Below are 16,438 nucleotides of genomic sequence, written 5' to 3' on the forward strand. Positions count from 1 at the left end.
GAAAGAAGGAAACGTATGAATAATAGAGAAAATAAGAGAAAGAGGAAGAGATTGTTTCATTAAAGGTGACTAGAAGAGAAATTGCTTGATCTCGATCTAGATCGAAATGAAATTCCACATATTCTTCGTACCTTTCTCTTTCACACCTTTTTCATTCGTTCAATTTCTTTTCATCATTTATATTAACAATAAGAATTGAAATGTAAGAAGACAAAATTATTCACAGGTTATAATTGAAAAAGTGATCGATCGATCATTTTGTTATACATAGTTACAATTATTCGTTATTTTATTAAACAACAAACTATCTACAATTATATATAAATTATTTCAAGAGAATAAAAACAATTAAAAATTCAAATCGATTGAACGAATTTGCGATTGTTGTTACAAATATGGAGAATAAATTAATAAATTATCTAATGACTACAAAAACTTGATTTTCATTTCACAAATTACGACGAATTTACTTTCCAAACCCGAAATTTTCTTTTTAACGAAAGTTGACTTACTATCGATTAAAAAATAAAAGAAAAATATATTTGTTAAATTTTCTATGTGGATCGTAAGAAGACAAAAATAAGACAATAATGCAACAAAATGAAGAGAGAGAGAGAGAGAGAGGAATAAATAAAAGAAAAGTAAGACGAGAAAGAAAAAGAAAAAGACAAAAAAAGAAAAAGGAACAAGAATTGAAAAGATTCGTTTCGCTTGGTACTCTTAAAGGTGAATTTAATGAAACGCCAGGTTTTATGATGGACGCGAAGTAAGGATCAAGAAAAGGAGATATATTTTCCGTGTGTATAAACTCCTCTCTCTCTCTCTCTTCGGCATTGTGAAAGAAGCAAAATAAAAAAGAATAAGCAAGAAAAAGAAGAATAAGAGAATAAGTAGAAAAGAAACATATACAAGAAGAAGAAGAAGAAGAAGTAGTAGTAGAAACCGATCGTGGGAACTGTCGGGTTAACGTCATAAATTTACTCGCGAATGGTTCAGCTATCGGTGCATCCATATTCCACTTCCTGCAGTATAAGAGTTAACGTAGTCTTTAAGGCCATCTGCCATACTTCGATCACAGGATCCACGTCCCCCTTTTTTGACTTTTTTCTTTGCTTTTTTGTTTTTTTCCCTTTATTTTTCTTATTCATTCTATCTATTCTTGTATCTTTACACAGAAGTTTCGCTGTCCTCCGTTAACTTGCAAAATGATCTCAAGTTGGTATATCTCTTCTCATGGTAGTCTTATGTGGTATATAAGTTTAGCTTTTGCCAGGTGAATCACGTATTATCCATGAAAAGTCTTTCTCTCTTTCTCTACGTTATACTGAACGAAAAGAGAAAGAAAGAATGAAAGAAAAAAAAAACGATAAAGAAAGAATCCTTATTTCTCTACTTGCGCATTGGTAACCACCGACATACCTAATACGGCTAACTCAGACGACGAGGAAGCTTTAAAGAAACAGGTAGAGGACGTGTTCTCGACCCAGTAAGGGCATCCTAGCCCTTTCCGACCTTTTTTTCTTCAACTTTGATCCTTCCACACCGGGAGACTGCAAGATCTTATCGTTTCCATTCGCGAACGGGAACGTTCGAGGCTTTCGTCTAATAAGATGGGACTCTAAGTGCGAAGAGATTGTAGATAAGAAAATGCTAAATGCTTTAAACGAATTACATGATCAAGAAATAAAAATACGAGAGAGAGAGAGAGAGAAAGGGGGGAGGAGAAAGGATGCATAATGATATCTTTCAATCTTAAATTAGTACTGGTGAAAGCGATTATTGTTATAGATAAATTTTTCTTCCTCTATATATAAGTTGTATATATTTTTATTTTTATCACACAAATTACATTTATTTTTATTCGATCATTATTATTTTATATGTTGAAATTAATGATCTGTCTATATATTAAGTCGTCAGAGAAATATTGTTTCCATAGTTTTTCTTTTTTTTTTCTTTTTCTCTCTATTACGTTGTTCTCGTTTCACGCAATTTATTTTATATTACTTTATTGAATTATGTACTACAACACGAAAAAAAGGTGAATTGATGAATATAATTCAATAAAATAAAATGAAATAATAAATATTATCGAAAGATAATTGAATTTCTATGTTATAGATTGGAAACTTTCCAACTTATGACATTTAAATATTTTATTAAAAATAAAACACAGAGAGAGAGAGAGAGAGACCATATTCCCTGTATTAACAAATAAATAATCTCACAATAAAATAATAAATAATAAATCTCTGTACAATATTTGATACAACTATCGTATTATATCAAACGCTATATCGTTTGAAGAAGAATGTAATAGCGTTTTGATGTATATAGTTGAAATAAGAAATACAGAGGCGTGTATTTGTAAGAGAGTAGTTTAGTACGTGAGCGTAATCTTAAATATTGAATGATAGTAATTAGAAATTCCATACGACATAGTCGTATCGTCAACTTTACGAGACATTTATCGACTTCGAAAGACGATCAACGTCGCCAGATCGTGATCCTTATTTTTGATTTTTCTTCTTATTTTTATTATTTTCATTTCAGTCGTTCAGCCATGATAATATGACACTCGAGTGAAACGAGCTCTCTGTAAGCGACGGACAGCAGCAACAACAGCAGCAGTAGCAACAGCAGCAGCAGCAGCAGACATCATGAGGATATTACTTCAGCTTCTGGCTGTCCTGCTGTTAGGCGTCAATGCCAGACGAAGGGACGGCGAAGGGCCTGCGGACGACATCTTTGGTGGACAACGTCGTGTCACTCAACATAAAATTAATTATAACACCAATAATAATAATAACAACAACAACAATAATAATAATAATAATAATAATAATAATAATAATAATAATAATAATAATAATAATAATGGTCAAGGATCGAATTCTCCATACTTGCCATATCAACAACCGAGAGAAAGGAAACCCAATATTGTATTGATCCTAACAGATGATCAAGACGTCGAGCTTGGTGAGTGTTAATTATATCTTTTATTTAGTATTTCTCTCGTCCAAAAATTACAATTTTTAATTATTTAACAAAACTTTTGTTGAGGAACTTAAATAATAACGATCAATTTAACGAAGTTTAGATGTTTTGTGTTTTGAATATTAATAAAAAGAAAAATGTATGTCTACTCAATGAAAAAAGACGCTGAACTGTAAAGATTAAGTTGCTGAAGAAGTCCCAATAAAGGGACGAAACGTCCAACTAAATCAAACTAAGTTCTACTTCTTTCATGTCCAAGTTCCCTGTTAAATTTTATCATTAAAAGTTAATTATATCATTTATAAATTTGATTTATCTTACGATTTAAAAAATCCCATAAACTTATCGTTCATTTTGAAATATATCACGTATTTGGTATAAATATGACATCTATTATGAGATAACTTTTTAAAGAATTATATTCCTTTTTTGTTTTTTTTTTTTTTTTAAATATTAGACTTATGCCATGTACTCTCCCTTAACTCTGTTGTTTTGTTCTTTCATCTATCTTCTTTCTCTCGTGCTTGGTCAAATCCCTCAGGTTCGCTGAACTTCATGCCACGGACCTTAAGGCGAATAAGGGACGAGGGAGCCGAGCTGAGACACGCATACGTGACCACTCCCATGTGTTGTCCAAGTAGGAGTTCCTTACTGACCGGCCGTTACGTTCACAATCATGAGGTCTTCACGAACAACGACAACTGCAGTAGCCCCCAGTGGCAACGAGATCACGAACCGCACTCATTCGCCGCTTACCTGAGCAACGCAGGATATCGTACCGGTGAGTTGTTGACTCTCTTCTTCTCTCTCTCTCTCTCTCTCTTTCTGTTTTCATCTTTATTTGCACTACCGTCATTCTCTCTGAGATGAAGAATTATTCTAACTCATCATTTCTTTCCGTGATAGAACTCATCTTACTTTCCATGCATTTCAATGAGGATCGATTTTCAAGGTCTACATTTCAATTCCATCGTCGATCGATCATTATACCACGATATTACAAACTACTACATCAAATATTCAAATGAATCAATAATTTTCTATAATGTCATGATTTTGTTGTTTCTGTTGTTGTTGTTGTTGTTATTAAGTGTAACGTCGAGTAATCGTTTCAATCGTTAACATTTGCAATTTTCTTCTTGTCATAGTTCTATGAAGTTTGAACACGCTACGGTTGTTATTTTTTTAAATTTTCATTTGAAAACTACAGCGTATATAATAATAATAATTTTTTTTTGTGTGAAATATAATAAACATAAAATACGAATACGAATAAATGAGTATTCGAGGATACAGTTAATAGAAAAAAAAAAAAAAAGAAAAAAAAGAAATACTATAAAATTGTTGATAGTTGTAGACTTTATTAATATCGGACGCATCCTGAACGTGTTAGGTGTCTATAAAGTTGATCGTAAATTTTCTCTTTTAAAATCAATCTCTTAAGTGTGCTTCTGTTAGTATCATACAAAAGAAATGAAAAGGGAGGTAAAAAAAAAAAGGAAGAAGAAGAAGAAAAAAAAAGAAGAAGAAGAAGAAGTTTAATTGACACCGGACGTAAAGGAATAACGAGCGTAATTTGTATCGTTCTTAATGTTCTCCACTTGAACCCCTCTCTTTTCTTTATCACCAGAGCACGTTCGTTCATCTCTAACGTTGAAAAGAGAAACTGAATTTCTCTAGGTGGATTTCTCAGGTACTTCTTACTTACTTAAAGAAATGAAAAAAGAGAAAAATAGAAATAGAAAAATGGAGAAGCATCGTGATGAGATACGCGAAGTTTAAGCACACGGTTGGTTTTACTACACACGCGGAACGTCAAAGAAGATTTCTTCTGACGTGAAGAGCCGTGCGGGATTCTTACAACAAAACACGAGACATGGGGTCTCACGTTTAATGGTCGTAAGCGGTCATAGAGTTACTATTTGTTCCCTCCAACACACATACACTTACACGTACACTACGTATACACGTCTCGAGTCATCTTCTTTCTTTTATCTGTCACATTCGCTTATATGTGTATTTTGTGTGTCTGTATATCTGTGTCTCTCTGTGACTCGAAATAATCTGCGCGTTAGCCGTGACAAATCCTTGTTACATAAACAATTACCCGAGAAAAAGAAAAAAGGGGGGTTCTTCTGAATAGGGCATTTTAAAGCGATAACCTCGAAAGCCTTTCGGCTTCGCTTTAAGGAAGCATTGATAATGCCCTTGAAAGAGACCCACGTAACGAATCGCCCATTTTCCGCATTAACGTTTGCACGATGCCTCCTTGTTGCTTGCTTGGTTAACTTCGGTCAACCGTGAACAACATTCTACTAGGATATCAATTAGAACTTTTCATATTATTTGTATTCCATAAAAAGCGAACGGAAGATCATTATTTACAGTTCAAATCATTTGTTTTTTTTTTTTGTTGTCTTCGTAAGATCTATTAACCAACGTAAAAGACATTACATAGATTGCGTTAATAAAAAAAAGACTGTGTTGTTATATTATATCGCGTTGATGCAAGGAAAAGCGAAAAAAAATTAATTGCAGCTTTTAAAGAGTATCGAATGTAAAAATTTACATAAGTGGCAGTTAATTACGACAGCGTGTATTGAATCAAACACACTATTTTTTATGATATTACATAATCGTGATATAAAATTCAATTATAAAAGTCATGTTTTCTTCTTTTTATACGTTACCTACCCTCTAGGCGAGTTAAAAAGTTTGAACTCTACCATATAGAAGCCAATTTTATTTTTCTCCAGATTCAATAATTTTCAATCGCGTCTGATTTAAATGTCACAAAAATAAAATAAAAAGAATATTATTATTTTTATTGCACCACAAAGTGGAGTGGTGGGGGGGGGGAGTACGGGGTGATATTTGTAACAACATTGGATACTTTGATTGCTTTATTATCCAAATATTATTGGATGAAATAACTATCGATTAGGATAAAATCGATTTCAATATCTAAAATGACTTTGGTCCGGGATGTATAGATACCTTCGGTGTCCTTTTCGTTATTTAGAAGGGTAGAAGGGTATACATGCCAGAGAGTAGTACAGTTGGTGAAATAAGAGAGAGAGAGAGAGATAGAGAGAAACAGACAGACAGAGAGAGATAGAAAGAAACTAATATGGGGATGCATTCCCTCGGAATTCTCTGAGATTCGATCTTGTTGGACGAGTTCGTCCGGCACGATCGACCACAATTGCACGATCCCTTCTTGCCAGACCACAAATCTTCACCACTCTCTGACGAAGTCTCCTCCTCCTCTTCCTTTTCCTGCACGTTTCTTCGTACGAAAGTCCAAAAAACATCGCTAGATAGTCTAGAACAAAACGTAGCTTTGGATCCAGGTAATCTCGTGTAAGGTTGAAACGATCGATCTTCAAGCGAGAGAGAACAATGCCGATCTTTCCAGAAGACCTTTTCTATCTCTCTTTTTCTTTTTCATTCTATTACATTATACCAAAGTTATATAGGAATAGGATTACAGAATTGTAGAGTTCTAGTTTCGTGTTTGAACCAAGAAACAAAGTCCAAGTAGCAGTCAGTTTATAGTCACGATCATATCCCTGAGATAAATTTTCAATGATTTCGGTATAAGATTATTGAAGGGACCCTTAGTTAAAATAGATCATTTTGTTTAGTCCTGTCACGTTCGAATAACTTCTGTGTATTATTTATCTTATAATAATATTCTAACTTTCTCTCTACTATGGATTCATTCCTTTACGTTATGGGATCCATCGATCAAATCATTTAAGATAGCAAAGGAAAATGACATGTTATGATCAATGACGTAGTAGATGGTTGGATTATCTGGAGTATATGTTAGAACGAACATTCCATTGGGATTTTAATAGAAAGAGAGAGAGAGAGAGAAATTCTTGAAGGAGATAAGAAAGTTAGTATTTTTCTGGTGTGGGATTATTTTCTGATTGATATGTAAACGTTAACTTGTTAGTATTTTAATTAGCTGGTAGCAGGATTGAATTAAAGTTTAATCGGGATAGAGATAATAATAAGATACATTATCAATGTATAAGATCAATACATAAGAAAATTGATCATCATGTTTAAAATGAAATTTTTGTTTTAAAACTATTCGTAATAATTAATGATTTATTTAAAGTACTATTGAAAAATATATTGGCCCAATAAATAATTCGTTTTGTTTGTTTCTTTCTTTCTTTCCTTTAAACGTTTTTGCATTACTTACACGAGCACGTTCGTAATTTGGAGAAGAGGTTTAAAGGAAGGACATTGCTCTCTATTTCCAAGAGAGAAAAAGAGAGATAAGTTCAGCCAGGTTTCTTCTTCCTCTGTACTCCGCATCCGGCATTGGATTGGCGTCCTTCCAAAATTCGGAACGCAAAGAGACACACAAGATAGCCTTCTCTTCTTCTTCTTCTTCTTCTTCTAGTTCCTCTTCATCTTCTTCCACGTTGTCGTCCATGAACATTTCCTCCGAAGAGGCCTTTCTATCTTCCACAACTCCAGCAGTCTGTTTTTCGTCTCGAACGAACAGACATCTCGAATCGTTGGTTGGATAATTAACGCTCAAAGGTGGTTTTGCTTGTTCCATTCGAACGACTCACGTTTGACTCACAATCATTACAGTAGTATAGCTAATGGATATATTTTTTCGAGTAGTATAGGTCAAGGATAATAAAAAAATGATACTCCGATTTTGAAGATACCTTTTTCTCTCTCTCTCTCTCGAGTACGTAAAGAAAGATGTCCTTAAATAAAAAAAAAAAAAAAAAAAAAAAAGAAAAGAATCTCTTACCAAAGTTAATTATAACTCGAAGGAATGAATATGTAGGGATATATATGTATATCGATGCGACGACCCGCGTGCGTTAAGATACTTTGTAAAGTATATACCCACCACATGGGAAGATTGATATCGTTAATTACTCTAACGTCGATTAATCTTCTCTCGATCCTTTCAAGGAAAATTATAAAGATCGAGTTTAAGTGCTCGTTAAATATTCAAGCCTGGGCTAACTAATAACGTCGATGAAGGATGAGATGATGAGTTGTCGGAGATGCCTAGTACTATGTAATAATTATTTACAAAAGTTTAGGCTCGTTTTATGTTCTATAAGCGAGAGAAGGGATTCGCAAAAGATAGGAAAGGAGATCGATGAACAGAAGGAAAGGGAAATGAAAGGTAAAATGAAATAAAGGGAAGGGAAAGGATTGGAAAGAAAAGAGAAGAAAAGAGAAGAGAACTGGTTTCTTCTTTATCGTTCTCTCTGTTCTACTCTCTTATCCGAGTGGTGTGTGTGTGTCCCTGACCAGAATACTGGGACTGGTGCACACAATCCAGGCGACAAATTTTCTTTCCTATCTTCGCGAGAGGATCTTGTCACGCGCGCATACGTTTATCAAGTCTCACCTTTAAGCCGTGTTCGTGACCCTTTCTTTCTTTCTTCCTTTCTTTCTTTCTTCTTTTCTACCTAACACCTAACAAAATAATAAAACATAAGAAACCAACCGAATATATTAAGTACCTTCGAAATTCCATTATTTTCATCCTATTGTGAACTTTGTCTTTCAAAAATTTTCATATACTTAATTTTATAATATTATTGCATTTTTATATTGAAATTGAAGAACACGTAAATTAGGATTTCGTATCTCAGTATTTGATAAAATAATAATAAATATAATATTAATATTTAGCACGAAACCGCTATATATATTATGAAATACGATAGGTCTTTGATTAATCAACATGATAAAGGTACAAACGATTCAATTAAATCAAGTTTTCTAACAAACGTAAGACGAACAATTGATAACCAATACATTAATTAATCGATTATTTCGTTGTAATTAAATTCACTTAAATAAAGTAACGTTCATCAAAACATTTGTTTAAAATTTATACAAAAATATAATATATTATATTATATATTATTTATAATAATCTTTGTCATATCTCGGATCGTCGCATATACTCGAGACGTTTATAAAAGTGTACTCCAGATAAATCTTATCAGAATGTATAGACACGATTCATAAATTTTCGATCGATGGTAATAAAAATGGTAGGTAGATAGATAAGTAGGAAGTTAGGTAGAAAGGTAAGAAAGGTAGGTAGTATAAATACGCTTAGATAGGATAGGATGAGAGAATCGGTTCGCGTCGCGCTTGCTTCTCTCTCTCTCTCTTTCTCTCTCTCTCTCTCTCGTGCAGGTGAGATTATCTAAATTTAAATCGTGGCTCAGCCTCCGGTGCTTGGAGGAGCATTGTTCGGCTCGTCGTTACGCCTCGAGAGGACTCCGCCGCCAGTTTTTCGAGTACTCGTGGGATGGTTGTGGCAGTAGTTAGGTAGGTAGGCAGGAAGAAGAAGAAGAAGAACAAGAACAAGAAGGAAGAAAAGGCGGTGGTGGGGAGGGTGGAGAGGGCTTGGAAGGGAAAGGGGGAAGAATGAAACAAAAAACTTTAAAAAAATAATAAAAAAAAGAAATAAAACGAAGACCAAAAAGAGGGAGTCGCGAGACGATCGTGAAGGGGGACGCACGATACCACCACCACCACCATCATCACTAATACCAGTACGCACCCACACACGTTGAAACTAAAAGAGCCAAAAAAGGGTTACAAAAGGGCACCGATAGAGACTGCAGGTGCTCTCCGAGGATCGCTGCATTTTCATCGAGAGTTGTTGCGACCCTCCTCAAGATGTATTCTCTCAAAGAAGACCCTTCTGATTACTTTCGAACGAGCCGACGAGTTTTATGCAAACTTCTAACTATCTCTCTCTCTTTTTCTCTCTTTATTTCTTCCTCTTTACGTCTGCTATTTGGATTTTTAAACGTTTCTTCTAACCGATAAGAAGAATATTTCTTGAGAATCTCTTTTAAAGTTAGTAATCCTTTAATATGTTTATTTATATCAATTTAATAGGATTTTGAATTAATTTCATTTTAGGATTAAATACGAAGATTAAAATTCGTTAAATAATTTGAAGTCAATGTTTATTAATCCTCATTCATTTTTAATCATCGTAATTATTTTTGAAGGAAACATAATCATCAATATTGATGAAACTAGGGATATATGTAAGTAGTTACTTCAAAGATATTTTATTCACGTTCCACCAGCATCGTATTCTAGATGATCACAAACGATCATAATTCGTTTGAAAGAGGAAGAGAGAGAGAAGAGAAGAGAAGAGAAGAGAAGAGAGTAGTAGTAGTAGTAGGAAAACTCGTGCCGATCGTTAAACGTTTCGTGCTCCGAAGCGTGCTATGGTACGCGTTTGAAATCGTGCGAAGTAAGAACGAGCTCGATGTACTTAACCGAGGAACCAGGGCCCCTGTTTTAAACCATGTGCATGCAAACGTATAAACGATCGGCGGAGAGAAGCCCCCGTCGAGCGTTTTAGAACTCGAAAAACGGGTTAATACCCCTGCTGCACGAAACAACTTCCTTTAGAACTTCCTCGTGTAATCCGGAGTACTTCTAATATAAACTTTTGATCCTATAAATATATACACACACATATTATACATTAACTAGAAATTATTAGTTCTCTACAAATGATATTATTACGTTAAAGTAACTAAATATATTCACGGATGATGATAATAATAATTATTTATTATATTTGTTATTCTCAATGAATAATATCCAAGCCTAAAAAGAAAAAGTAAAAAAAAATTAAAAAAAGAACTTTTATTTTTGTATATACAATAATTTGTTGTGTAGTTTATTATAACCACACATAAATAAAATCATATAAATCCGAGGAGTAATAAATAATAATTCGTTTTAATATGATTAAATAGAATTATTTTGGGGGGATCATATATTTACACACGAAATAAATATTTTACAATTATTTATGAAAAATGATCATTGCCGATTGGATCGATGATCGATCCTCGTGATTATTATTCGACTCGGAGGATTCGCGTTCCGGTCGTTGACACTATGCGGCTACTACAACATTGGTAGCAAGAGTGCACTTTACATGGCGCTGATTTAGCGCCAGCCTAAAAATAAACCCGTGCCACACCACCGGGCCGGCCGTAAATATCAATTAAATTCTTATCGCGCGACGCGTTGCATTAGGAGGAACACGAATCGATCAAAGCGTAACGGGCCTCGGCTAACGATTCATGTACATATTGCATTTATGTATTGAGAGAAAGAGAGAGAGAGAGGGAGAGAAAGTTAATGGATTTATTTGAAAGTGATTGGTTAAACGTTACGTCGCGACTTAACAAACTTTGACCGATTTTATTCTTCTCGTTGAAAAAAGTTGACCCCAATCAAAATTTACCAAGGCGTTATTTTTCTCACTTATTTATGTCGTATTTTAACAAAATAAACGCAGTATTTTGTAAAGCAAATTGTGAATATGTTATAACCGGGAATAGACAGAAGTGCATTAATAGAGTTGCACACATTGACGCATGAATAATATTTTATTACAAAACACCCTGTGAAACAAATTTATTTAAATTCGATAAAAAGTGAAATCGTATAACAGAACCTTAATAAATAAAAACAAACTATTCGTTGAATAAGCATATTGACTCGTAACTTTTCAACCCACCAAAGAAAAAAAAAAAGATAATATATGATAAAAAGATTTGAACACTGTTTGGCATTCGTGAATTGTAAGAACGAATAATCCTGCCAAAAAGATCGAATATCACTCGATAAGAATCCACCAATGACGTGGCTACGTTTTTGGTGAATTCGCTGCAGTGACCTACATATGCATACGATATATGTGTACGTAAGTACATCCGCATCCGTATAATCCTCGAACGTTGTCATCGTCGTTTTATACGAGATATTATTCGTTTTGTTCGTTCCAAGTTTTGAGTTGGTCCCGCGACTGGCGCCAGGACATCGTGGCTCCTTCACAACATCCTTCATCCTCTTTTTCTTCTTCTTCTTCTTCTTCTTTTCATCTCTACCTTGTTTTTTTTTTATCTCTTTTGTTGGGACCGGGGGATAAATTGTTTGGCTTTAATCTCTCTCGCAGATTTTATCTTTTTTATATTACTTTGGAATGAGTAATTATCCTTGCATTTTAATTCGGATCTCTCCATCTTCTTTCCCATTCTCGTTCACTTTGATCATTTTTATACTTTTATCTTTATATTTCTTTCTCCTTCTATCTTTCTCATTCTCGTTTTAGTCACGAGTCTCTATAGTTTCGTAAAGCAACAGGTGCGTCCAGAGATCGTTCGATTAAATCCCATTATAACACGAGATTTTGATTTTATTGTCAAATTCCATGAAGAAACCGGTCTATCATCCCGATCCTGTTAAGTGAATTTTTACAAACTTTTCTTTCTATCTTTCTCACTCTCTCTCTCTCTCTCTCTCTATCTTTCTTTCTTTCTTTCTTTAAAGATTAATTGGCAAAGAATAAAATTACGATGTAAAATAAGATACCGAAGAAGAATCATCGATCGATCGGGAACATCGATATTGAGATGTCATCGTTAAAAATAAAACGACAAGTTAATACGATCGTTCTGCCACGGTGGTCCTCCTCTTCCTCCTCCTCATCCTCCTCCTCCTCCTGTTGACCACCCTCTCGCAACCCTCCGTCGTTGTAAAAAGTTGTCTCGACCGAAATCCCCATCCCGTGTAATTTTGTCGGCGAAGAAAAAAGAAAAGGAAAAAATAAAAAAAAGAAAAAAAATACGCACACGCACATACACATATAAAAACATAGTATCGATACATACATCGAACATACGTTATACTTTCGTGCGTATATAGGTACAACGAAGCCTAATAAATATATACGAGCGGTCGTTGCAACCCAAAAGAGGCGACCTCGCGTACTACGTTTGAATTAATTATTTCGTAGCGATCTCCCTTTCTCAGCCATGAATAATTCAATTCAATAAACGAGAGAGAAAGAGAGAGAGAGAGAGAGAGAGAGAGAGAGAGAGAGAGAGAGAAGTGTGGGAGGTCGATGATTATTCTCTTGACCAGTTTTATCGATGCCACTAACAATAAGTGCCAAATTAAATACTCCTTTTTTATTTTAATATACCAATACAAAAACAAAACAAAACAAAAAATAAATAAAGAAAAACACAATGGGGCAACGAAGCGACTTAACAAATATTTTTTAAGAATATCTTTTGTCGATAATAAAAATTAATTGTCAAGATAATTTAATTAATATTCTCGTTTTTTTTTCTTTTAACAAGCAGCACATTAATGTTTCTATTTATTTATTTACAGGAGAGGGGAAAATTATTTTGATTGATAATATCTGATATAAAATGTTGATAAAATAGTAACCTAATAAAGAGGAAACATTAATTAACAGTGTTTAACGCGTGTTTTCTCTCTAATACAAATTCTCTATCTCCCTTTATCCTGTTGCAGGATACTTCGGCAAATATTTGAACAAGTACAACGGCTCGTACATACCGCCGGGTTGGCGGGAATGGGGTGGTCTGATAATGAACTCGAGATACTACAACTACAGCGTCAACATGAATGGGAAGAAGATAAAGCACGGCTTCGAGTATAGTAAGGACTATTATCCAGATCTAATAGCGAACGATAGCGTTGCGTTTCTACGGCAAAGCAAGCACAATTTTGCCCGTAAACCGGTAATGTTGGTTGCAAGCTTCCCGGCGCCACACGGACCAGAAGATTCCGCACCACAATTTTCTCATCTCTTCTTCAACGTCACCACTCACCAGTAAGTATAAACGTGCATATATATATACAAATATATGTGTGTATACAATGATCCTTCTTCTTAAAGTCAACACCGAGAAGTTCAATCTTAGCGCAGGGTGGTCGAAACCCTGATTTAGCAAACATTCGTGTGTGCTAACAATTTTACTCATATTATTTTTCTCCTTCTTTATCTTCTTTATTTTTTTTTTTTTCCTGTTTCTTATTGCAGTACGCCGGCTTACGATTATGCGCCGAATCCAGACAAACAGTGGATTCTTCAAGTCACTCAAAAGATGCAGCCTATACACAAACAGTTTACAGATCTCTTGATGACTAAGAGACTTCAGACTTTGCAAAGTGTCGACGCAGCGGTCGATAGAGTGAGTAATTTACATATGAATACGGGAGAAAAAAAAAGTACAAGCAAAATGATAATGTATTCTTAAGAAAATTGTGTTATTTTTAAATCTATAGATTTATCAAGAATTAAAAGACTTGGGTGAATTGGATAATACTTATATCATTTATACGTCCGATCACGGTTATCACTTGGGACAATTTGGTCTTATCAAAGGAAAAAGTTTTCCATTCGAATTCGACGTGAGAGTACCTTTTCTCATCAGAGGACCTGGTATAGAACCTGGATCCGTGTAAGTTAGATCAAGCAATTATTTCATTCCTTCCTTTGTAATTTTATTAACGATACCAAGCTGGGAAAAGAATTTAAAAAAATCCTGAACTCTCCTTTTTTGATCATCGAACAAGATTGTCGATCGTTAAAGGCGTAAGATCTATTTGTTCCGTAATTCGTTAGGTCGATCAGATTGCCAAGCACACAGTATACATTGTATATATATATAGACATACACATCGATAAGTACAATCTGCTCGTTCCCTTAAACCTTTAGCAAGATTTCACGGCAATAAATAGAGCACTTGCACGTAAGTGCCCGTTGTCTGGAACGTCTTCTGGAATTACGGTTTCGCGGTCCGCCATAAAGAGTCTTGGTACGCTATAAATTATCCTGCTGGACCGTGAAACCAAGCGATGAGAAAAGTGGTCCGCGACTGGTGTGTGTTAGTAGTAATAGTAATACCAATACACATACACATATTGGGTATAGATACAGTAGCATCAGCAAGAATATCGTTTAACTTGTTACATATATGTATATATACATACATATATACTTACATCCTTTGAAATATAAATCCATGTCGAGTTGGACTCTTGGATTCTCCTTGTGTCGCGTTGTGTTACTCCTATCTCCATCGGTTTTTGCAACTAATCGTTGTGGAAATTGACTGAGAGAAAAAGAAAGAATGATAGAGAGATAGAGAGAGAGAGAGAGAGAGAGAGAGTGAAACTGAAGAGAAATGAATTCAACGCACGTTCATCTTCTTCTTCTTCTTCTTTTTCTTTTTCTTCCTCATCTTCTTCCTACGATTGAGTAATGGATCTTAGTATATAAAGCAAATACCCCTAAGTGCTACCTTTAAGCATCGAGTCGCGATAGAAGGTCTATGTAACGTTCCAGAGTAGACGACATAGTTTTAAACATTGATCTGGCGCCGACTTTCCTGGACATTGCTGGTGTTGAAACACCACCCCAAATGGATGGACGATCTTTCAAAATGCTATTTCTTAAGTGAGTGATTTTTTGTTTGTTTTTATATAAATGATATCTAATTATCATTTACGCGATGTGTTTTGGTTGTCCAATAAATTGTGTCGCGGAATTTGAAGTTGTTTTATATTGAAATAAATTGCACTGTTAAATATTTTGTTTATTGAAACATTGGTAGTAATTTTGTATATTGGCCAATTCCAATACGTCAAACTTTGTTCCTGTCTTTTAAATTATGTTAATCGAAATAAAAATTGTATGACAGATATTTAAATTGTAGATGAGATCTATTAAAAATATTTTATTGTTTTTTTTTTTTTTAGTAATAAACGTAGTAGAAGACCAAAAATAAAATGGCCAGATACATTTTTAATCGAGTCCTCGGGTCGTCGTGAGACTCCAGAATCAATCGCGGAATCAAAAGCACGAGAAGCGAGGAAGCAAAATGCAACGATGACTAAGCATCAAACTCATAATTCACCGAACGAAGAGGTTGATGACATCACCGAAACCGAGGATTCTGAAACCGGTCGATTTATAGAAAATGATACGGGAAGTGATCAAGATATTTCCGAGGATGATTTTGACGAATCGATTATCGACGAAACAAGTATACACAACAACATTTTATTCTAAATATTATTTTTCATCAAAATTCGAATCTTAATAAACATTGTGTTTAAATTCAAAGCTCCGGATTTGCATTTGGACAACAGAGTGCATCCAGTTCAATCACCATTTGCTTCGAAACACGAACGTCTCGCAATCGAATGTTCAAGACCGGAAGCTCAGGCCGATTGCGTGCATGGTCAAAAGTGGCGTTGCGAGAGAGACGGTCATCGTTGGAGAAGACACAAATGTAGATACACAATACCACCACCTATATTAAGGACATCGAAAAAGTGTGCATGTTTCACACCTCAGGGATTGATTTACACAAGGTTGGAAACTAACGATTACGATATGTCGAGATACGGGTTTGGAAGAGATCGAAGACCTTTGGATCCTTACGGTGAAACGAGTGGATATTTCATGAAAAGAGGTCAGTTTTATATCAAATATAATTTTCAATATCAATTTAATATATCGAATAATTATACATAATAAAATGTATTAAATGAATA

General features: G+C 34.5%; 1 protein-coding gene across 3 annotated transcripts in view; it reads left to right on the forward strand.

The window, feature by feature from the left end:
• LOC106786803 (extracellular sulfatase SULF-1 homolog) overlaps window positions 1–16,438 on the forward strand; it is a 73,690-nt gene that overhangs the window by 53,176 nt on the left and 4,076 nt on the right. For all 3 annotated transcript variants that reach the window (XM_014748581.1, XM_014748580.1, XM_014748582.1), the window contains 8 exons: window positions 2,554–2,979; window positions 3,539–3,778; window positions 13,384–13,705; window positions 13,916–14,066; window positions 14,161–14,336; window positions 15,225–15,335; window positions 15,638–15,924; window positions 16,006–16,356. In XM_014748581.1, coding sequence (XP_014604067.1) covers window positions 2,661–2,979; window positions 3,539–3,778; window positions 13,384–13,705; window positions 13,916–14,066; window positions 14,161–14,336; window positions 15,225–15,335; window positions 15,638–15,924; window positions 16,006–16,356 — 1,957 coding nt within the window. In that variant the 5' untranslated portion in view covers window positions 2,554–2,660. The remainder of the gene's footprint in view (window positions 1–2,553; window positions 2,980–3,538; window positions 3,779–13,383; window positions 13,706–13,915; window positions 14,067–14,160; window positions 14,337–15,224; window positions 15,336–15,637; window positions 15,925–16,005; window positions 16,357–16,438) is intronic.

Source organism: Polistes canadensis, unplaced genomic scaffold (genome assembly GCF_001313835.1).
Source record: "Polistes canadensis isolate GaletaPanama2010 unplaced genomic scaffold, ASM131383v1 scaffold_82, whole genome shotgun sequence".
Lineage (NCBI taxonomy): Eukaryota > Metazoa > Arthropoda > Insecta > Hymenoptera > Vespidae > Polistes > Polistes canadensis.